The sequence below is a fragment of the Pinus tabuliformis genome, chromosome X (genome assembly GCF_031772625.1).
Source record: "Pinus tabuliformis cultivar Carrire ecotype Pingquan chromosome X, CPIR1, whole genome shotgun sequence".
Lineage (NCBI taxonomy): Eukaryota > Viridiplantae > Streptophyta > Pinopsida > Pinales > Pinaceae > Pinus > Pinus tabuliformis.
In genome coordinates this window covers 1,505,351,191-1,505,376,226 of record NC_142308.1, presented here as the reverse complement: position 1 = coordinate 1,505,376,226, position 25,036 = coordinate 1,505,351,191, and the positions used below count along the sequence as shown (strand labels likewise).

General features: G+C 38.5%; 1 protein-coding gene across 2 annotated transcripts; it reads left to right on the top strand.

Moving 5' to 3' along the window:
* The first annotated feature begins 1,172 nt into the window (after positions 1-1,172).
* Positions 1,173-7,938, top strand: LOC149145760 (beta-phenylalanine coenzyme A ligase-like). Of its 2 annotated transcripts, XR_016265237.1 has the most exons (9): positions 1,917-2,407; positions 3,014-3,203; positions 3,742-3,887; positions 3,966-4,033; positions 5,089-5,191; positions 6,895-7,040; positions 7,120-7,187; positions 7,657-7,755; positions 7,867-7,938. XR_016265237.1 is itself a non-coding variant. In XM_089453056.1 (6 exons), the coding sequence occupies exons 1-6, from the start codon at positions 2,054-2,056 to the stop codon at positions 5,420-5,422; spliced, it is 981 nt and encodes a 326-aa protein (XP_089309182.1). In that variant the 5' UTR covers positions 1,173-2,053; the 3' UTR covers positions 5,423-5,670. The 2 variants fall into 2 exon arrangements, 1 of the variants encoding a protein (XP_089309182.1); XM_089453056.1 differs by lacking the exons at positions 6,895-7,040; positions 7,120-7,187; positions 7,657-7,755; positions 7,867-7,938 and adding an exon at positions 5,303-5,670 and having other exon boundaries at positions 1,173-2,407.
* Positions 7,939-25,036: the final 17,098 nt, after the last annotated feature.

Sequence of the window (25,036 nt, the reverse complement as noted above, 5' to 3'; positions counted from 1 at the left end):
GGATTGAGATCCCTTATATATCAAATCCCAGGGTTTCTACTATGATCCAGACTGTCAAAGATTTGGACAAAGCTAAAGCAACATTGACAGATCTAAAAGATCTGAAATCTACATTGAAGGTAGAAGAACAGTTGACGGTTCCTCGAGTCAAAAGAAAGATTGAGGAAATAAAGAAGCAGATAGAAGAATAATGTTGCTCAGAAGAGCCGAATGCCTTCTGGTACAGAACACAACACATAGTCCAATTGCCTTACAAAGAAGGATACACAGGCAAGCCATGTAAAAGTCAAGCTATTCCTATGAATAAGGAATACAGGGATTTGTGTGAGAAAGAGATCAAACAGTTACTTGATCGAAAACTCATCAGAGAATCTGATAGTCCATGGAACTGTTATGGTTTCTATGTCAATAAAAGAGCAGAGCAAATTAGAGGAATTCCACGATTAGTGATAAATTTTAAGCCTCTAAATTCTGTTCTTGCAGATGATACTTATCCTATCCCTCACAAAGGAGATTTAATGGGAAGGATAGCAAGAGCAAAAATATTCTTCAAATTTGATCTGAAAGCTGGATTCTGGCAGGTAGCCATCTCTGAAAAAGATAAATTCAAGACTGCTTTCAGTATTCCTGCAGGCCACTATGAGTGGAATGTCATGCCTTTTGGGCTGAAGAATACTCTGTCTAAATTTCAGAAAGTAATGGACAAAATCTTTAAGCCATATTTTGATTGGCTTATAGTTTATATTGATGATATTCTAATTTTTTCCAAGAATGTCCAAGACCATTTCAATCACATTCATACATTTGTACAACTGGTGAAAAGGGATGGTTTAGCCATGAGTAAAAAGAAAATAAAAGTTTTCCAAACTTCTATGAGATTTCTTGGACATAATATCTTTAATGGTCAAATCACTCTGTGGAAACATGCACTTGAGATTGCTGATAAATTCCCAGATGTCATCATAGACAAAACCCAACTTCAAAGGTTTTTGGGTTGTTTAAATTATGTTAGTAACTTCTATTACGACTGTGCAACTCAAAAAAACATACTCAATCAGCGACTCATAAAAGATCCACCTCAGTGGTCAGAGTAATGCTGTCCAGAATATCAAGACGAAACTAAAAACTCTTCCAATTTTGTATGTCTCCGATGACAGTTCATTTAAGATTTTGGAGACAGATGCCAGTGACATAGGATGGGGACGTATCCTCAAACAGAGAAAGGATGACATTGAACAAATTGTCCAGTTTGCATCCGGCACCTGGAATCACACTAAACAAAAATATTCCACAATTAAGAAAAAGGTAAAAGCTGCGTGGAATTTTCAGAACCACACGTCATACCCAATACCCAGTGCACAAGGCCCGTGGCTCTCCAAATATGGTAGCAGCAGGAACGGCCGATTATGGATCGAAAGAGCGGTTATTGCAGAGCCAATGGAATCTATCACAGCAAAAGAGATCCCATCGATCTTCCTCCAACCACTCAACACTTGGACGTCACTACTTATATTTTTTCCCATCATCCCCACGATATGCAGCAGATGGCGTTCATCGACGCCTCTAGTGGGATATCGCTCTCTTATCCAGCCCTCCGCCACAATGTGAGAGCCCTCGCTGCCGGACTGCATGGTCTCGGGGTTCGAAAAGGCGACGTGGTGCTCGTGATTTCCCCCAATTCCATCGCCATTCCCTGCATTTACCTCGCTATTCTCACCATTGGAGCAGTCCTCACCACCACCAATCCGATTAGCACAGAGACAGAGATCAAAAAGCGGGTTACAGATTCGAAACCGGTAATTATCTTCACACCAGCAAATCTGATCAACAAGATTCGTGCAACGCAATTGCCCGTCATTCTCATAGAGGCAGCAAAAACAGAGGAAGGCTCTGGCGGGGACTGTATTTCTACTTTAAACCTCCTCTTGCAGTCTGACGTTAACGGCTTTCCCCAGTGGATATCGAACAGGAAGACACTGCGACGCTTCTCTACTCGTCGGGGACAACGGGCAAAAGCAAGGGAGTCATCTCCACCCATAGAAATCTCATTGCCATGGTATCTGGAGCTCTGAGCAGAGACGATATGAAGGGAGGGAAAATATTTTTATCCATCGTCCCGCTGTTTCATGTTTTTGGGTTTTTCTATACACTTTCTCGCATTGCTATTGTGGGTACCATGGTAGTTATGCGCAAATTCGATTTGGCTGAAATGCTTTCGGCCATACAGAAGTACAGAGTGAATATCGTCCCTGTTTCTCCGCCCATTCTGGTGGCTTTCAATAAGTCTCCTATTGTTGCCAATTATGATTTGTCTTCGCTTCACCTAATCGCGTGCGGTGGAGCGCCTCTTGGCAAAGACGTCATCGACAATTTCACTGCTCGATTCCCGACTGTTCAAGTTCAACAGGTGCCATACACAGAACATAGCTATTCCGAAAATTTCCTTTCCTCTCTCTGTTATTAATTTTGTTACTTGTTTTTGTGAGATTTTGTTGAATTATTTTTGGAGAATTTATTGAAATCACAAGTTTATGGGTAATTTTGTCGAATCTAATCACATGATAAGTTTAGTTTAGATATTTATTAGTAACTCTGGCACAATAGAATTGAAGTCACAAGTTTATAGGTAACCCCTGCACAATAGAATTGAAGTCACAAGTTTATGGGTAACCCCTGCACAATAGAATTGAAGTACTTAGTGTCAGTTACTTATGTATAGATACCGTAAAAAAAAATAATTTAAATAACACAAATTAAAATTTCACTTCAACTTCAACTTCAGATTTTTAAAAAAAAATTTAGCTGATCCAACACCAAAAAATCCCAAAAAATTCCAAAAAAATAGCACAAATTTTTCAGCTGGTCCAACACCAAAAAGTCCAACATAATCCAAAAAAATAGCACACCAGGAAGTGCGATTGAAGACAACTCCTTAATTTTGATTTTGATTTGGATTTTGCATGTATATGTGTTTTAAGTAAAACGCTAATGGAAGGCAATTATTATTTGGCAGGGTTATGGATTGACAGAATCTAGCGGGTCAGTATCCTTCACTAAAACAGATGAAGAAAACAGACATTACGGAACAGCAGGATTGCTTGCAGCTAATGTGGAAGCTAAAGTGGTGGACACAGCCAGTGGCAAAGTTATGCCTCCTAACCATAAGGGCGAGCTCTGGTTACGGGGACCTACAATCATGAAAGGTGTGATCATCTCGTCTTTTCCTGGTAGACATGAGATTTTTTAACAAATTGCAGGCCTCTTTATATTTTAGTCCATTTTTCCAATTTTTTTGATTTTGAGAGAATGATTTGGATAGCACTCCCATTCACATGGACCACTATGAACAAAATCTTAAACTTCGTAAGCAGCAAATTCAGAATTCCATAGCCACAGTGAGACCATGGGATGCCCAGTAAGCATGCGGTATTCCAAAGTCAAAATCACATCAAACAATCCACAAGAATTCCATTGAATATCCTTAATTTGTCTTCCCACAAGTGTGTACTTAGTGCTCTTGTGACATTTTAAGTGTGTATGTTCTGTACCCAGAACCATCTTATGAACAGAAATAATATTCCCCGCCAAATGAATCTATGCTTAGAGAAAGTTGTGCATGCAGCCCATCCCTTCCTCCCAAACCACAGGTTCTCAGTATGATGCCATAGCACTCTCATCCATATATTGATTTTCCCAGCTTTTGACTAGAAAATATATGAAGTATTTGGCGGTTTCATGCAGGTTATTTTCGTAATGATGAAGCAACTGCATCAACTTTAGACTCAGAAGGATGGCTGAAAACTGGGGATCTATGTTACATTGATGAGGAGGGCTTCCTTTTCATTGTGGACAGAATAAAAGAGTTGATCAAGTACAAAGCGTATCAGGTAGAAAACATTTCAAGGACCATTTAAATTTCAATTCGAAACCCACAATAATAATTTTCTAGGGATTTTTTTTCTCAGGTTGCACCAGCAGAGTTAGAGGAGTTGCTCCTCTCAAACCTAGAGATTAGTGATGCTGCTGTTATTCCGTGAGTACCATTTTCTATTTCTTGATATGATATACCTTCAAAGTTTTACAGATAGCTGGATTTACCACCATATTTTTTTTTTTTTTCAACAAGGAAAAATCATCATACTTCCAATATCATAGTTCTTAATGCTTCTAGTTTTTTATCTCTGTCTTTCGCATTTGCTGTTTTAAGAACAGAAGGTACTAAAAGTATCATAGTTCTTAATGCTTCTAGTTTTTTTATCTGTCTTTCGCATTTGCTGTTTTAAGAACAGAAGGTACTAAAGTTCGAAATATAATCTTTATGTTGCATGAGTTTTTTTTAATGTGGAAACGTTGGGAACTTGGGTATGGATGTCTGGATAAAGTAAATTTCCCTATTACATTTTTGTGAAAAAAAACATGTGACTCTATTGTTTTCATAGACCATCCAGAAAGGGAGATACAGACAGCAGAACTGTTCTGTCAGGCAAAAAAAATACAAAAAGAACTGTAGAAATAAGTCATTACCGTCATTACCGGGCCATCATATTTGAAGGAGACCGTTTTCAAATGCTGAATAGACTAACTTTCCCTGCGTACAGAAACATCCCTTTTTTGAAAGGTAGTCTGCCACTTGGTTCTTTTCCTTGTGGATATGAGACATAGATATCCTCTGGAACAACCTCATCAAGTTCTGATGCGCTGCATCCACTATGAGACATAGATATCCTCTATAACGACCTCATCATAGTTCTGATGCGCTGCATCCAGTATGAGACATAGATATCCTCTGGAACGACCTCATCATAGTTCTGATGCGCTGCATCCAGTATATTAGGGAGGGCGGCCCAAAACTTGTTCTCGATTGCACTCCGTCAACAATAACTTTTGAGTCTGATTAGCTGGATTTACCATTTATTGAGCTAATAAATATCTTTTAAGTTTTATCTAGAATTCTAGATTTGGGCTTATTATACAGTTTCTCTGCAACATTAGTTGATGTCTCTATTCGTTTACGCATTGAGCTATAGATAATTGCATACATCTTACTTATTGAAGCAAGCAACTCTGTGTTTTGGGTTTGTATGGTAGGTATCCTGATGATGAAGCAGGTCAAATACCAATGGCATTTATTGTGAGGAAGTCTGACAGCAATCTCTCCGAAGAAGATGTAAAAAAATTTGTTGCAAAACAGGTAAATGAAACACATATTTTGTTTGTTAACTTGCCTCCTCTCAAGCTAAAACTTTGGTTTCTTTTGTTGGAGATCTGTTAATTTCCAAGCGAAAATATCTTTTGAGTGCAGGTTTCGCCACACAAGAGGATACGTCGAGTAGCATTTGTCAATTCAATTCCCAAGTCCCCCACGGGCAAAATATTAAGAAAAGATTTGATTCATCATGCTCTGTCCACCTCCAGATTGTGACTCCCACAGTCCAACCTTTAATCTTTGTGAAGCCATCATCTGCTAGTTTTTTATTTGAACAACATCTTTTTGATTTAAACAGCATATTTTAAAAGTGTGTGCCTGGCTGGTATAATCTCATAATGCTGGTTATAAGCATCGATCAATTTGTTTGATCTTTTGTATCTCGCAGAGTGTAATGCTGTAATTGTCTTCCTAGGCAGTTTAAGGTATAGATAGTGGAAAAAAACTAAAATATTTAATTATTATTTCCATTTTCTTTATGATACCTACTTTTGTCATTTCTCTGGAGAACAACTAAACATATTTATAATCTCTGTTTACATCAAGTCTTGGATATGTTCATCATTACGTCTACCATCCTGTTGACAGATGAAAATTGCAGCACTCACAGAGAGCATTTCTCAGCTTGGTGTGCAGAACTCATAACATTTTGATCCTATTTGTGGTATTACAATCAAATACTCATGGAAATAGAGAAAGTTATCTCTAGACTTGTTTTTCATTTTAAGAAAATCTGATTTTTATTGTGACCTCGTGACATTGGAAACATAGAAAGTCATATCTAGACTTGTTTTCATTTAAGAAAATTTGGTTTTTATTGTGAGCTCGTGACATTGACGATTCAAACATTGGCTCTATACTTGTTAGATAACCACCTTCTCAACAGAAAACTAGGTCTTTAGCAAGCACGCTGTGTAGCATGGGCACCGTCCAGTGACGAGAGATGTGCTTCAAATCGAGGAGGAGGATGGTGAGAGTCCATTAGTGAATTTGGTCGTCACAACTTGGCCAAGCTGTTTGAGCCTTCACTCATGCTCAAAGCATTTTGAAACTATGTTTGATTGGCAAGTCCCAGATGCTAATGTGTTGAAAAGGCAGAGGAGCTTAATCACAAATAAACACACTAGTTGCGATGTTTCTATTGGTCATCTAAAAACTGGATGATTACAATGAACCTGGTGAAGGGTATTTAATCTTTTCCAATTGGCGACTCAATTGGTGACTCTGCCTAAAATATCTTGACATACAACCACACACTCAATTCATCTATCACTTATCTCAACACTCAGTTAACTGAGTCTCTCATTTTAACCAACTCCTCATGGAGTAATTAACTTATTTGAACAAATTTACCATTTTATTCAACGATGGAGAATGGAAACCCACATAAAATTCAATTTGGATCTGTGAAAGCAGGAGGCCACCCAAAGCTTCCCTTTCAATTAAAAGGAAGTATGTCCTGCATAGCTCAAACTACATGCTACGGCTTGAAGATTCATGAACCATCTTATGAATATAAATAATATTCTCCCCCAAATAATCCATGCTTCGAGAAAGTTGTGCATGCATCCCATGCCTTCCTCCCGAATCACAGGTTCTGAGTATGATGCCATCGCACTCTCATCCATATATTGATTTTCCCAGCTTTTGACTAGAAAATATATGAAGTATTTGGCTGTTTCATGCAGATTATTTTCTTATTGATGAAGTAACTCCATCAACTTTCGACTCAAAAGGATGACTGAAAACTGGGGATCTATGTTACATTGATGAGGAGGGCTTCCTTTTCATTTTGGAAAAAATAAAGGAGTTGATCAAGTACAAAGCATTTCAGGTACAAAACATTTCAAGGACCATTTAAATTTAAATTTGAAACCAACAATAGTAATCTTTTAGGGATTTTCTTTTCTCAGGTTGCACCAGCAGAGTTAGAGGAGTTGCTCCTCTCAAACCTAGAGATCAGTGATGCTGCTGCAATTCCGTGAGTAGCATTTTCTATTTCTTGATTTGATATACCTTCAACTGATAGCTGGATTTATCACCAATTTTTATATATATATTTTTTAAATCATCATACTTCCATTAATATAAATTAGTTACAATATCATAGTGCCTCATTCTTCTGGTTCTTTTATCTATGCCCTTCGCAATTGTTTTTCTAAGAACAGAATGTACTAAAGATCAAAATATAATCTTCTAAGCTTTCAGTTCTACTGGATAAATTAAATTTCCCTATTACATTTTGGTCTGATTAGCTGGATTTACCGTTCATTGAGCTGATAAATATCTTTTATGTTTCATCTAAAATTCTACATTTGGGGTTATATAACACAGTTTCTGTGCAACATTAGTTGATGCCTCTATTGGTTTACGCATTAAGCTATAGATAATTGCATACATCTTACTTATTGAAGCATGCAACTCTCTGTGTTTTGGGTTTGTATGGTAAGTATCATGATGATGAAGCAGGTCAAATACCAATGGCATTTATTGTGAGAAGGTCTGACAGCAATCTCTCCTAAGAAGTAAAATTTTTTGTTGCAAAACAGGTAAATGAAACACAGATATTTTTTGTTAACTTGCCTCCTCTCAAGCTAAAACTTTGGTTTTTTTTGTTGGAGATCTGTTAATTTCCAAGCGAAAATATCTTTTGAGTGCAGGTTTCGCCATACAAGAGGAGACGTCGAGTAGCATTTGTCCACCCACCGGCAAAATCCCAAGAAAAGATTTGATTCATCACACTCGGTCCACCTCCAGATTGTGACTCCCACAGTCCAACCTCTAATCTTTGTGAAGCAATGATCTGCTAGTTTTTTATTTGAACAACATTCTTTTGATTTAAACAGCATATTTTAAAAGTGTGTGTCCTGGTATAATGATTAATCTCATAAGGCTGGTTATAAGTATCTATCAATTTGAAAGCCCTAAGGTATAGTTCAGTTGGTGAGTTCCTGTATTGAGAAATCATATGCTCAAATCTCTTGTATTGGAATTTTAGATTTTTCTAGTTAGATTTTCTCCGGGCCACTCAGTGTTCATAAACCACCTAAAAAAAATATCAGATATTTTGTAGATATTTTGTTTCACGCAGAATATAATACTGGAACTTTCTTCCTCGGCAGTTTAAGGTATCGATAGTGGAAGAAAACTCGGCAGTATAAGGTATAGATTGTTGAAGAAAACTCGGAAGTATAAGGTATAGATAGTTGAAGAAAACTCTATCATTATCATTTCCATTTGCTTTATCATACCTGCTTTTGTCATTTGTCGGGAAAACAACTAAACATATTTATAATCTCTGTTTACATCAAGTCTAGGATATGTTCATCATTACCTCTAGCATCCTGTTGACAGATGAAAATTGCAGCACTCACAAGTGTTGAATATGTTCATCATTACGTTACGTCTAGCATCCTGTTGACAGATGAAAATTGCAGCACTCATTTCTCAGCATGGTGTGCAGAACTTGAAACATTTTGATCCTACTTGTGGTATTACAATCAAATACTCATGGAAATAGAGAAATTTATATCTAGAGTTGTTTTTCATTTTAAGAAAATTTGATTTTTATTGTGAGCTCGTGACATTGAGGGATTCAAACATGGCTCTACACTTGTTAGATAACCACCTTCTCAACAGAAAACTAGAAGGCCTTTACCGTCCAGTGAAGAGAGGTGTGCTTCAAATCGAGAGGAAGGATGGTGAGAGCCCATTAGCGAATGTGGTCGTCGCAACTTGGCCAACCTGTTTGAGCCTTCACTCAGGGTCGAAATTAAGTTTGATAAATTAGGTTTGATGGAAAGGTAGAGTAGATTAAACACAAATTACACATAAAATATAAGAGTTGCGGCTTTTTTATTTATCATACAAAAATAATTTGATGATTATAATGAACCAATGAAGGGTAACCCGCGAAGAGTATTTAATTTTTTTAACCTTTTCTATTCAGCAACTCGTTTAAAATATGTTGACATACAACTACACACTCAATTGGTCAATTGGTCCATCACTTGACTCAATACTCAGTTAACTGAATCTCTAATTTAGCCAACTCCTCATAGGCAAGTAATTAATTATCTTGATTCAACACTCAGTTAACTCTCTAATTTTGACCAACTCTTCAAATGCAAGTAATTAACTTGTTTGAACAAATTTACCATTTTATTCAACAATCTAGAATGAAAATCCACATAAAATTCAATTTGGATCCGGGAAAGCAGGAGGCCACCTAAAGTTTACATTTCAATTAAAAGAAAGTATTTCATGCATAGTTCAAACTACACTCAATACTCAGTTAACTGAATTTCTAATTTAGCCAACTCTTCATACTCAAGTAATTAATTATCACTTAACTCACTTGACTTAACACTAAGTTAACTTCACTTTCTAATTTTAACCCACTCTTCCTATAGAAGTAATTAACTTATTTGAACAAATTTAGATGGAGAATGAAAACCCACATAAAATTCAATTTGGATCTGGGAGAGCAGGAGGACACCGAAAGTTTACATTTCAATTAAAAGGAAGTATTTCATGCATAGTTCAAACTACAGGCTACGGCTTGAAGATGCCCAACCTGTATCACGTGGCAGATGCCAAACTGTCATTTTTTATGTAAGTGTTTATGATGAAGTGTGTAACTGCAAGCATGGATCTTTGGTAGAAAAGGAATATTGCAGATTTATTACATTAACGTGATAAAATCATAAATGTCCAACACGTGAATATTAGCTGGACTTCACGTGGACCTGCAAAATAGACATGTTCATGCTCTGGAGTGAATGCAGTAAATTATGAAATGGTACTCTGTGGGAAGGAGTATTGACTTTTGGAGTTGTATTTAGTGTGTTTTTTTAGAAGTTTTTACGGTAGGGAGTGTTTTTGTTAATTTTTTAAAATTTGGCAAGAATTTATTGAAATCACAAGGTTGATGGGTAATCTTGTGCAATGCAAGTGTCTTGAGGTTTTTCATGGTGCTGAATCTATATATACAGTGAAAGAACTAGTTTAATTAACACAAATCAAAATTTCACCTCATTTTTTTCTATCGAATTTTGCACCAAAATATCCAAAAAATCACACTAAAAACAACTAGTGACCTTTTGTTAAATTAATATCAAGCTCTCTCGATACCTCACTCTTATACCAAAATTTTTGAATCAATATATTGCATATTTATTTAAACTAGCATTTGCACCAAATGTTGCAAAGGAAATGCGGTAAGGCATAAAATGAGAAGAATCATGACATATGATATTAGAGAAGTGGATATTTTGTTGACCATTAATTAAGGAGTCTTGATTATTTAGTATATCATGATATTGAGTAGGTTGAATGCCTAGGTCCAATCCTTTCAAATAAATGAATCTTAGAGAAGTGGATATTTTGTTGAGCATTGATTAAATAATTATTTTAGTTGACATAGAAACTTTAATTCGCTATTGAGAGGTACCATGGTGAACCCCTATGGTAGAACCACGAGCTTTCCTTTATTTAGCATGATATTATGCGAGACTTGGTTATGTATTTGACCAGGTAGAGGCCTAGGTTATGTATTTGACTAGGTAGAGGCCTATAAATAAACACAAAAGGATTTTTAACTCTATTCCGAAAAAGTGGAAAAAGGTTATTTTTCAATATTGAATTGTCTCACTTCATCAAAAACTTGTAGTGTTTTAAATTAAAATAAATTTATACCTAAATAGCTATAATTTTAATATTAAAAACATTGTAAAAAAATTAAAATATTCATGTAATTGAATTTTATTATTTTATTGATTTTTATTTAAAATAAATAAATATATAAACTAAAATAAATTTATATATAAATACCTATAATTTTAATATTAAAAACTCTGATTTCCTCTTCTTGTAGGAAAAGAGCTTCCAAGTTCCCTATGGTATTTAATGAATCCATACATACTTCCATGGTGGTGCACTTCAGAATATAAGTATTTAATTATTTAAGGAGTATAAAAGTTTTATTTATTTAATGTTGCAGATATAACCAGGTGGGCAATTCCCATTCAAAATTAAATAACCATGCCAGAAACATTAACTCTCCATATGAGATACGTTTCAAGTTAACCGTGAAAATGTCAAAAGGACAGTTGAAATTTGAAAGCTATTCCCAAATTACATCCCTGGAAGCATGATACAACACACCCTGATAATTTTTGTTGTTCGCCACATTATACATGCCATATTCCTGGAGAATGTTTAATGACCGTATCATATCAGATTTCTTGAACGTTGTATCGATGCGCATCCAGACAACAATACTATAGCCATGGCCCTTTGCAACTCACAGGGTTTGTATATAGGTTTATAGGCCAAAACAAAAAAAAAAAAACAAAAAATTCTCTAGTGTTTAATTTGAATGCTGGATGACCATTAACTATTCGTGAGTATTTTCCTTTAATTTTAATGTTTGGTGGACATTAACTGTGATTGAGGAATGTTGCATAAATGTAAACTATGGTGCAACTGGAGATTATATCCATGTGGATCTCCTGCATGACCCTAGATTGGTGGCTCATGATGATCTAATCTGGTAGAAAATATGGTTTTGCAATGTGAGGAGCAATTACAAGAACTCTATTACATCCCGCCAGGGATTCAGGGCAACCATTAAAGTAATCAATAGTAGAATGTGATGATGGAAACAAAGAGGTCAGATACAAAATATACACACCGATGCAAATGGATAGTTATTCTTTCACAATTTGACAACCTTTGTCATTTTATCCTTTTATACTTTTTATATTCTATACATACATGTCGGTACTAATAAATGAAATGTACACTTCAACCTTTTCCCAAATTAAATTCTTCAACTTTTTCTCAAATTAAATTCTTCAAGTACTATTCCATGCAAAGTTAACATTAAGCTCTTCTTCAGAGTTTGTGAAAGCCACATTTTACACTAGAATTAACTTCAAAGTGTTAATCTGCACTTCTAAGCTATTTTTTAATCTAATACCACCTTGTGAAGTCATTTGGAGAATGCATTTGTTAATGAAGTGAGTGAAATATTTATTAAGAAATTTATTAAGTGACAAACATAGACAAGGGGGAAGTTTCACAATAACTTATTTATGGGAGAAGTTTCATAATAATTTATTTAGATGGATGGGAATTAAGAAATGAGCATTCACAATGGATGAGAAAATTCAATAGGCATAGTGCACTTTACCAAGATGGCAGAGAAGGATGGAAAGAGAATTGTATAAGTGGACTTATAAGAGAATGGTCCATGTGCTACCATGCATAACAACTAAGCCTCGATACCAAGTTCAACGACTATAGTAGCGATGCAAACAAGACTTAAGGTAATGGTGTGGAAAGCCATCATGAATACTCTTTTTTTTTTTATCAGTTTTTAATAGTACCTTTGTCATGTCTCCCCCTTATTACATTAATCATTTAACTAGATTAAATATATCTATATAAGTATAAAAAAAATGAAACCAACGGAACTTTGAGCTTGGTAATTTAAATTACTTCCTCGGCAATATTATTACTTGGAATAAGGACAGAGATCACAATCATACTATTCATTCTATACCCTGATATTTTTTTGTTACAACTGTTGTAAATATAACCTGTGCTTTATGGAACGCATATCCCTATGCACTGTACCTATATTAAATACCAAAGACTGCCCTATGTGATGAATTTAATTATAACCAAAGCTTATTTATCTCTAGACCGTTCGATTTGTGATCTTAACATTCACACCGGCTCTGCCATGGCTTCGTGGCACAAGCAGGTCATCCCTCCTTAGCTGGACGCCTCGGGATTCCTACTCCCATCGACGGTGGTGCGCTCAGCTCTTTGATCCAAGGGCTATGATCTCTTCAGCGGATTTACTCATTCTAAGTTGCTGGAAATTGGCTCATTCGATTCCCAAGCTCTTGGCGCCTGTTCGAGCTCTGCTCCTCCTACCTCTATCTGATTCTTCGTGTGTAGCAGGAACCTTGTCTCAGAGGGTCAGCCATGAAAACTAGGGCTATCTTCTTAATGGTAAGCTGTCAAATTTCTCCCCAAATTAGACTCTGTGCTACAATTCTCTTTAATCTGTTGTTTTCCCTTCATTTTTCTTCTTTTTTTTTTCTCTTCAACTCCGGATTTCATGATACTAATTGCTTACGTGATGAATTTAATTATAACCAAAGCTTATTTATCTCTGGACCGTTCGATTTGTGATCTTAACATTCACACCGGCTCTGCCATGGCTTTGTGTGATGCAGGAGCATCTGGTTAACAGGGCGGAGTTAGAAAGAAGGATGACATGGTTTCAGAGAAGGACAGGGGACATAGCTCGCAGAACGGACAGCAAGTCTGTTTCGTTTTTATTTCTCAATTATTTTTATTATTATTTGTTGTTTTTTTTTTTTTTTGTCTGTTTAAAATGCCTAAAATGCTGTAACAAGTTCTAATTAGGAATAGTAATAGTAGTTAGAGTCATTAGTCACTGAACAGTAATTTACTATTGAAAAAACAGACGAAGGGAAACAAGCTAGCCATAGAGAAATGTCAAATATTTAATAACTGATGTAACTGATAATTGAACAACTGACAGCAGTTATCCAACTTCCTGGAAACAATGTACAAGAACGAGGAAAAGCAAGCCCGTAGGGGTTCAGCAGTAAGGAGAGAAAGAGAGTAATAGAAATAAATATATTTTTCATTTCAGTGCACAAAAACAACTCTTACGTGCGTCCTCAGAAAAATAGAGACTGTACATTTCCATGCTGTGTTAATAATTCATTTTATTTCATGTACGAAATCCATTACATTTCTTGACAGACTACGAACCAGCAGAAGGACAAACAACCAAACGAGAGGTGACACCGACCAGCACCGGTCACGAGTTACAGCGCCCAGACAAATACAGTTACAAGGTATGCAAACGAAACCGAAGGTGATACAAGTTTTCTTTCCGCACATATATAACATTTCATTTCAGCATAAATACCCATAACAACAGTCCATCTCAGCATACAAAACAGTGTTAACGCAACCTTCAAACCCTACCTAGTTCATGAGCCTAGGGTTTGACAAAAGTCAGGAACACAAGCCACGGCTAGGACTATACACCACAGTAGCCAACAACCGAAACCAAAGACCTATACAAGAACCCTATGCAGACAAGAAACAAGAACAAGTCTACCCAGAAGATGACCAGAACAGACGGACGCCAATGCCATCGACCCAGTGAGCGGCTCCACCTGTAAAGAGACAAAAGGAGGAAGGGTTAATTTTCTAACCCTTGAAGAAAAGCCGGAACCAGAGAAACTGAGAGGAAAAAAAGCAGAGAAAAAGAGTAAGTAACCATACCTGAAGGTGAGCCACGACTGCAAGCGAAACCCTCAAACAAGCAAACCCTGCTCACAGAGGAGCCGAGCCATTAGAATCTAAATAAATTGTGGTAAAGAAATCTAGCAGGGAACAAGAACATACCTGCTAAAATAGTCGAGAGCCGAACAGGGTAGGCCGCGAAATCCATCAAACTTGGAGGCTTTCGAACCGAGAGTGAACCAGAGTGCCATTAACTCATAACGTTCAAATGACCATGGACTTTTGAGAAAAAACGACCAGACAACACCGAGACAAACGACAACACCAGTGGAAAGCGCCAACGGCAGAGAGACAAGTATATAAACAAACAGAGACAAACTTACCGAGGTGGCACCAGACCGTCGGGGCAAACAAGTCGGACCAGGAGCAACAGAACGCAGTCAAGCATTTGCTATACAGCAACCGAACAGGCCGGGACCGCATAGTGTCTCACCACAGACCATACATCAAACAGCAAGTAAAAAATAAAATCGCAGAGACTGTAGAGCCAAACCACCGGATGACAATAATAACCCAAAGGGCGCGAACAGGGTGAAAACCCAAGCGGGAACTTACCAGGATCCCGAGGAGGACAGATGTCCACTGATAAGGCCCCCCCAGTACATGCAAGTTGATTGTAAATCAAAATAAAATTAATACCAAATCAAACGTATACTGTCTGTTCGTAGAGCGGTTACACATCAGCTAAGGTGAGGCGGGACCACGTGGGCTGGCCCCATCAAGTGGTATCAGAGCAGCGTTTTGAGGAAATAGAGGAAGATGGAAGTACAAAGACGAGGACGTGGAAGAGGTGCACGTAGAGGAGCAGATGAAGGATTGAGAGAACAGCTGAGAATCCTCACAGCTTGCTTAGAGGCAGTGGAGGCGGGTAGGCGACGAGACCTAGAACTTGGGGATGACAGTGAAGACGAAGCAGCAACTGTTACAGATGGGTCAGAGGAAGAGCCCCAAAGTTGAGGATGTTGCGATCAGTTCTGTTAGCAAGCAGCAAGCCCAAACCGGAGATCACTAACTATGATGGTAGTCTGTCCGTGGATGTCTTGTTGGATTGGGTGAGTGAATTAGACAAATATTTTGAGAATGAGGAAATCAGTGAGGACAAAAGAGTTAGATTTGCTGTGACCAAGTTGAAAGGACACGCTGCCCTATGGTGGGATAGTGTCCAAGCGGACAGAAGGCGAATGAACAAACTGCCGATAAGAAAATGGCCAAGGATGGTGGCAAAACTGAAGGGTAGATTTTTGCCTAAGGACTACCAGGTCGAGCTTTATCGGCGAGTGCAGAATTTAAGGCAGAAAGGTATGACTGTACAAGAATACACAGAAGAATTTTATCGTGTGAATTTACGTGCTGGTTATACGGAAGATACTCCCGAAAAAACAGCAAGGTACGTGAATGGCTTAAGAATGGAAATATTGGATGAGATTAGCATTCTCTCTCCCCGGAGTGTTGAGGAAGCCTTTCAAAGTGCTGTGAAGGCGGAGGAAAAAATCAACAGGAGACAGAACAACAGGAGAGGGAGAGGAAATGGCAGAGGACGAGGACAGTCCTATGGCAGAGGGAGAACTGCCGCGAACAGCGAGGAAGGCAGCAGTTCCAGAGCTTCAGGGACAGCAGAGAAAGGAGAAAGCACCAGAGGAGGTCGGCCATATCAGTGAGGACGAGGAAATGGCCGTGAAAGAGGGACTAATGTCCAGTGCTACAGGTGCCATAAGTGGGGGCACAGATCCTTCGAATGCCCAGAAGCTGAGCATGCGGGCCAGAGGGGAACACTTGTTGCACAGCCTGAGGAAGCTGAAGCACAACCCCGGGAGGTGGAAAACATGGCAGAAACAGGGGAAGCTTTGATTTTAAATAAAGTACTGTTGAAACTAGCCAAGGAGGTGGCTGAACAGACCCAGCGAAAAACATTGTTCCGAACAGTTTGTAAATCACTTGGAAAGTGCTGTAAATTGATAATAGACAACGGAAGTACAGACAATTTGGTTGCCACCGAAATGGTGGAAAAGCTGGGACTGAAGCGACTCAAACACCCTACACCTTACAGGGTGTCGTGGCTGCAGAAAGGCCACCAGCTATTAGTAGATGAACAGTGTGAAGTTGAATTTCGCATTGGCAAATATCACGACACGGTGGTCTGTGATATTATGCCAATGGACGTGTGCCATATACTGCTGGGAAGACCGTGGCAGTATGATCGGAAAGTGACACACGATGGGAAAACAAATTGTTATAAATTTGTAAAAGATGGGATCAAACATACACTTGTACCCATCAAAGAGGAGGATGCAGTGGAACCGAGCGGAACAAAAGCATTATTAATTGGAGGAAAACAGTTTGAGAAGCAGGTTGAGGAAAATGAGGTCAATTATGCAATTGTGAGGAGGACGAAGCCGATGGTGCTGAACACAGAAAAATCAGAACTGCCTAAAGAAATTCAGGAGTTGTTGAAAGAATTCCAAGACATTGTAGTTGATGATTTACCTGATAAATTGCCCCCCAAAAGGAGTATCAGCCATCACATTGATTTTATACCGGGAGCAAGCTTGCCAAACAAGGCAGCGTACAGGATGAGTCCGAAGGACAATGAAGAAGTTCGCAAACAAGTGCAGGAGTTGCTGGATAAGGGACTGATCAGAGAAAGTTTGAGCCCCTGTGCAGTACCAACAGTACTTGCACCTAAGAAGGGTGGAGAATGGCGAATGTGTACAGATTCGCGGGCCATTAACAAAATCACGATTCGATACAGATTTCCCTTGCCCAGAATGGACGACATGATGGACTGTCTTAGTGGGGCAGCTTATTTTACAAAAATAGATCTGAAGAGTGGTTATCATCAGATCAGAATTAGGGAAGGAGACGAATGGAAGACAGCATTTAAAACCAATGAGGGACTGTACGAATGGCTGGTCATGCCATTTGGATTAAGCAACGCTCCTAGTACTTTCATGAGATTGATGAACGAGATGTTAAAGGAATTTATTGGCAAGTTCGTGATAGTTTATCTTGATGATATCTTGATTTTCAGCAGAACGAAGGGAGAACACCTTCAACATGTTCGGAAGGTGTTAGAGAAGTTACAGCAGAACAAACTGCTGATAAACTTGAAGAAATGCACTTTCCTGCAGAAGGAGCTGGTCTATTTGGGATTTGTGGTTGCAGAAAATGAACTGAAAATGGACCCAGAAAAGATTGCAGCAATTATAAATTGGTCGTCACCAACAAGCTTGTTTGAGGTACGTAGTTTTCATGGACTGGCAAGTTTTTATCGGAAATTTATTAAAAATTTCAGTGAAATCTGCGCGCCAATGTTAGAGACCATCAAAAAGGCAAGTCAACCTTTTTGCTGGACCAAGGCGGCAGAAAGCAGTTTTCAGCTTTTGAAGCGGAAGATCACGGAGAGGCCAATCTTGAGACTGCCCGACTTTAGTAAACTTTTCCAGGTTCGATGTGACGCAAGTGGAACAGCTATTGGCGCTGTGCTCAGTCAAGAAGACAGACCAGTGGCATTCTTTAGTGAAAAACTAAATGAGAGTCGGCAAAAATATTCCTCATATGACAAGGAATTTTATGCAGTGGTCCAAGCTTTGAAACATTGGAGACACTACCTACTGGGCAATGAATTTGTTTTGTTCTCTGATAATTCGGCATTACAATATGTAATGCAGCAGCACAAGTTAAACCATAAGCACGCCAAGTGGGTAGAATATTTGCAGAGTTTTACTTTTGTGTTAAAACACATAAGTGGGCAAGCCAACAAAATGGCAGATGCATTGAGCAGGAGAGCCTTGCTCCTACAGGAAAGCAGCATACAGGTGATGGGATTCGAACATCTGAAGGATTTTATCAGATGGACCCAGACTTCAAGGAAGCTTTTGAAGCCTGCCAAAATCCCGTATTGAGAAATGCAAGCCCATGGTTGGATTATAATTTCCAGGAAGGATTATTGTTCCGAGGTGGGCAGTTATGTATCCCAGACTGTTCAATGAGGGAGAATATAGTACGGGAGAAGCATAGTGGAGGATTAGCAGGACATTTCGGGATCAACAAAACTTTGGAGCAAATCGGACATTTTTACTATTGGCCTAAAATGAGCAGGGATGTACAAAGATTGGTAAACCGGTGTAAAGTCTGCCAACTGTCCAAGGGACACAGTCAGAATACTGGACTTTACACACCACTACCCGTTCCAAGCAAGCCATGGGACTCGGTCAGCATTGACTTTGTTCTCGAACTGCCTAGAACACAGCGGGGGTATGATTCGGTAATGGTGGTGGTAGACAGATTTTCAAAAATGGCTCATTTTATTCCTTGCCGGAAAACTAGTGACGCCACGTATGTGGCACACCTGTTTTTCACAGAAGTTGTTAGATTACATGGCTTACCCAAAACTATCATTTCAGACAGGGACGTAAAGTTCACATGACACTTTTGGCGCACCCTGTGGAAAAAGTTGGGCACGCAATTGAATTTCAGCTCTGCGTATCATCCGCAGACTGATGGACAAACGGAGGTGGTGAACAGGAGCTTGGGGAATTTATTGCGGAGTTTGACTGGAGAAAATTCACGATTATGGGATCGAGCTCTTGCCCAGGCGGAATTCGCCTATAACGATTCACCCAATCGTAGCACCGGACTTAGCCCATTCCAGATTTTGTATGGCATGCATCCTCGAGGAATACATGAACTGCGAGATTTGGGAAAGCTGGAACGGAGAAGCGCAGATGGGGAAGATTTTGCAGAGGCCATGAGCGAGCTTCATGAAAAAGTCAAACTAAAGTTGCAGGACAGCGTACAGAAATACAAACAACAAGCAGACTCAAAACGACGAGAGGTGCATTTTAATGTGGGGGACGAGGTCCTTGCGCATCTGCGCTGGGAACGGTTTCCTAAAGGCACATATAACAAGTTGAAATATAAGAAAATTGGTCCATGCAAGATCCTACGGAAATTTTCAGCCAACGCTTACGAGATTCAGCTGCCACCGGACATAGGCATATCACCTATTTTTAATGTGGCGGATCTGTTCCCATATCACGCCCAGGCAGAGGATGATAGTGCGGTACAGCCAGAACGGGACACCCAGTTAGAAAGCAGTTCTTGGAAGAAACAGTTACCTTCGGCCCGAAACCATGAAATTGAAGGAATCCTCAGCACCCAGGTAGCCAAGAAGACGCGCAGGAAGGAATATTTGCGTTACCTCGTCAAGTGGAGAGACCGTCCAATGGAGGACAGCTCGTGGCTCGACGCGACACATATTCAAAAGGCTGGTTATTCAATGGAGGAACTCATGGAACGGAGCCATGAAATTTCTTTTACCCCGGAAGCCTGATGCAGGAGCATCTGGTTAACAGGGCGGAGTTAGAAAGAAGGATGACATGGTTTCAGAGAAGGACAGGGGACATAGCTCGCAGAACGGACAGCAAGTCTGTTTCGTTTTTATTTCTCAATTATTTTTATTATTATTTGTTGTTTTTTTGTTTCTGTTTAAAATGCCTAAAATGTTGTAACAAGTTCTAATTAGGAATAGTAATAGTAGTTAGAGTCATTAGTCACTGAACAGTAATTTACTATTGAAAAAACAGACGAAGGGAAACAAGCTAGCCATAGAGAAATGTCAAATATGTAATAACTGATGTAACTGATAATTGAACAACTGACAGCAGTTATCCAACTGCCTGGAAACAATGTACAAGAATGAGGAAAAGCAAGCCCGTAGGGGTTCAGCAGTAAGGAGAGAAAGAGAGTAATAGAAATAAATATATTTTTCATTTCAGTGCACAAAAACAACTCTTACGTGCGTCCTCAGAAAAATAGAGACTGTACATTTCCATGTTGTGTTAATAATTCATTTTATTTCATGTACGAAATCCATTACATTTCTTGACAGACTACGAACCAGCAGAAGGACAAACAACCAAACGAGAGGTGACACCGACCAGCACCGGTCACTAGTTAAAGCGCCCAGACAAATACAGTTACAAGGTATGCAAACGAAACCGAAGGTGATACAAGTTTTCTTTCCGCACATATATAACATTTCATCTCAGCATAAATACCCATAACAACAGTCCATCTCAGCATACAAAATAGTGTTAACGCAACCTTCAAACCCTACCTAGTTCATGAGCCTAGGGTTTGACAAAAGTCAGGAACACAAGCCACGGCTAGGACTATACACCACAATAGCCAACAACCGAAACCAAAGACCTATACAAGAACCCTATGCAGACAAGAAACAAGAACAAGTCTACCCAGAAGATGACCAGAACAGTCGGATGCCAACGCCATCGACCCAGTGAGCGGCTCCACCTGTAAAGAGACGAAAGGAGGAAGGGTTAATTTTCCAACCCTTGAAGAAAATTCGGAACCAGAGAAACTGAGAGGAAAAAAAGCAGAGAACAAGAGTAAGTAACCATACCTGAAGGTGAGCCACGACTGCAAGCGAAACCCTCGAACAAGCAAACCCTGCTCACAGAGGAGCCGAGCCATTAGAATCTAAATAAACTGTGGTAAAGAAATCTAGCAGGGAACGAGAGCATACCTGCTAAAATAGCCGAGAGCCGAACAGGGTAGGCCACGAAATCCATCAAACTTGGAGGCTGTCGAACTGAGAGTGAACCAGAGTGCCATTAACTCATAACGTTCAAATGACCATGGACTTTTGAGAAAAAACGACCAGACAACACCGAGACAAACGACAACACCAGTGGAAAGCGCCAACGGCAGAGAGACAAGTATATAAACGAACAGAGACAAACTTACCGAGGTGGCACCAGACCATCGGGGCAAACAAGCCGGACCAGGAGCAACAGAACGCAGTCAAGCATTTTCTATATAGCAACCGAACAGGTCGGGACCGCATAGTGTCTCACCACAGACCATACATCAAACAGCAAGTAAAAAAAAAAATCGCAGAGACTGTAGAGCCAAACCACCGAATGACAATAATAACCCAAAGGGCGCGAACAAGGTGAAAACGCAAGCAGGAACTTACCAGGATCCCGAGGAGGACAGATGTCCACCAATAAGGCCCCCCAGTACATGCAAGTTGATTGTAAATCAAAATAAAATTAATACCAAATCAAACGTATACTGTCTGGTTCGTAGAGCGGTTACACATCAGCTAAGGTGAGGCGGGACCACGTGGGCTGGCCCCATCATTGTGGCACGAGCAGGTCATCCCTCCTTAGCTGGACGCCTCAGGATTCCTACTCCCATCGATGGTGGTGCGCTCAGCTCTTTGATCCAGGGGCTATGATCTCTTTAGCGGATTTACTCATTCTAAGTTGTTGGAAATTGGCTCATTCAATTCCCAAGCTCTTGGTGCATGTTCGAGCTCTGCTCCTCCTACCTCTGTCTGATTCTTCGTGTGTAGCAGGAACCCTGTCTCAGAGGGTTAGCCATGAAAAATGGGGCGATCTTCTTAATGGTAAGCTGTCAAATTTCTCCCCAAATCAGACTCTGTGCTACAATTCTTTTTAATCTATTGTTCTCCTCTTTTTTTTCTCTTCAACTCCCGATTTCGTGATACTAATTGCTTACTTATCTTCTGTTCTCAGAGTTTGGTGGGTTTGAGTACAAGAATTCTCTGCTATCCACCCTTGTGGTTTTCAGCTTATTCTAGCAGTCACCGATGCGCAAGTCTTCCGGGTAAGAAATGGACTGAGGTGTTTCACATTTTGGCATATGTAAGGTTTTTGCATCCACAAAGTTCCTTGAGCTCCGCTTCGGTGGATGTTAAGGGTGCTATTGTTCGGTTTGTTTACCAGAGGGATGGCACCTCTAATGCCTCACGATACCCTCTCGAGGCTTCCTCGTAGACCTGCTATTCAGGTTGCTCTCTGGACTGTAGTGTTGTAATTATGTTATTTTGGCCGAAAGCCTTGTAATTTCTTGTCAGCAGATTATTGTGTATTTTAATCTCCTTTCCGGAAGAAAACATGTTAAGCGGCCACGGCCCTTATAAGCTCCCAGATTATGCTGTACCTTGTTTTTTGAAGCCTCCCTTGAGTTGAGGCCCTTATTGACATTCTATATAAGTTATCTGGTTTTCTAATGAATTTTTGTATGGGAGTCGTGGTCATTTAAGGCTATATTCGCAGAAATGTTGTCAATTTATCTATGGGTTCTTGATGTCATACCTGTTATCTCGTTTTCTTCTATGAAAGGTATATTTCAGAATTTACGCACAGATTGCATTCTCTGCTAATTAATTTGACATGCACAGACTTCTCTTGATTCTGTGTGTACGCTACTATTCTTGACTTATTCAGTGTAGATTATCTTGATTTCCTTCTGCTGTAAAATTTTGCATTCCGTTAAGCAACTGAAATTGTTTCGCTTATGACGATGAGTTCACTGTTTGAAGGTTATTTTGCTTTTACTGATATTGGGTTTATAAGTTAAAGAAGTGGGTAGGGTTTATTGCTTATGAACAGAGCTTCTGCTCTTTTATTACCCGCTTAATAGCGCTCGGCTTTATCTAGTGAATTTTATTGGATTAAGTCCTTGTTAGAGTTTCCCTCCCTAAGCGCCACTCCTGCTTAAGCCCGGAAGTTTCTTCAGGGTTTTCTTTTGGAGACTAGGCTGCTACTTAATTTCACTAGAAATACTACAAGTTTAACCGAAGTTTGCTTCATTTTCTGGGTTCACCAATCTATGGCTTAGTTCGTTTCTCACACATTAAGTTATTTATTCATCACACTGATTCACATAAGTGTCCTAGAGGCATCCTGCCGTTCCTTTTACCGCAGTGGTAATGTGAGAAGCCTCCCCATCAATTGTCATCTTTGACAAACCGAAATCGCCCAATATTCCGTTCAAATTGCGGTTTAAAAAGAATGCTGGCAGTGTTGACATCCCTGTGAATTATCTTTGGAGTGGAACCCATGTGCAAGTATTCCAATCCCGCAGGTGGATCACAGGAAAACATGGTCAGCGTTTATATCATGAAAAACTAATGTGCAATATTATTGTGAGAAAGACATACCCTGGCCTGCGTCTATTAGTTCGGAACATTGTGCATTAGGAGCCCCAAAACAAAAGAATTAGAACCAAATTTGTGATGGTTAAGTTGCTTAACGGGCTTATATTTCTCTGAGAAACGTACCATAAAGGCGGTCTTTGCTGCGCAAACAATTTCAGTGTCAAGCTCTCCCTGGCCATCGCCACGGCCATGATTTATCTACATAACCTGTATAAAAACATTCTCGGCTGCTTTTTCCCTGTCGTAAAACAACCTTCCCTTATCGTAAGTAAAGAAGGAGGCTCGCCACGCCTGATTTTCCATTGCCACAACACGCTAATCAGTTATGCCGACCAGTGCGCAAACCCTTTCCGCAACTAATTAACTAATTTGTAACCATTTTGTAACTATTATGATCGAAAGGCTGAAACTTTTGCAATCGTCTAACATATAATCCTATGGTTTACAAGAATGACAGGTGGGCAGAGAGGGGAGTTGATTTCAGAGGGAAACGCCTTACGACGTAAATATAATTAATAAATAAATACATTGAATTATAAAACAAATATTATAATATTTTTCATGTTTTTTTTTAATTATAAATAATATTTATAAAAAAATCTAGAGATCAAATTTCCAAATCAATATTGAAATTGGAGATTTTATGATAATTTCAATCTCTTTTAACTTTGATTAATATTGAAATTGGAGATTTTTATGATCATTTCAATATCTCTTTTAACTTTGAATGATTTAAATATGTATTTTTAAATATTTAGAATATAAAGATAAATTAACACGGGCACTTTTAACTTTGAACTATTCAAATATATATTTTTTAAATATTTAAAATATAAAAATAAGATAATAAGTCAATTTTTTAATATTCTAAATTTTATTAAATTTTTATCCTAGACCAAAAAAATTAATGATGAAATTGTGAATATATGAATCAAAAAAATTAATGATGAAATTGTGAATATATGAATCAAAATATCATTATATTAGATTACTTGTTATTATCAATGGATGAAATTGTTTGTAAATATATTAATCAAAATATCATTATATTAGATGATTTTTCAAATGTGTTTATCATCAAATCAATTTATGTATATTATAATACTAAGATTATTTATGAATAATAATATTTTTATGAATTTTCTTTTTATTAATATAATTGGTGTGCATTTTATTTTAATAAAACTTACCATTTAAATGATGTGTACATATGCAAATAGAAGTAATTGATATTGCTAAAGAGAGAATAGATCAAACTTGTTAGTATTATATTTCTAAAGCGTTGACATTTTTTAAAGAGTCTTTTATTAATGCATACAACTTGTGTTAATTGCAAGTTGATATAGGCGCCACTAGTTGCCTGAGTGTGCTACCTATCCATTTGCTATATGTTAGGCTTTTTTCATTACTATATATAGAAACACACATTGGCATTTTCTATATAATAGATTTAATAGATTATTTTGCATTCTCTTTTG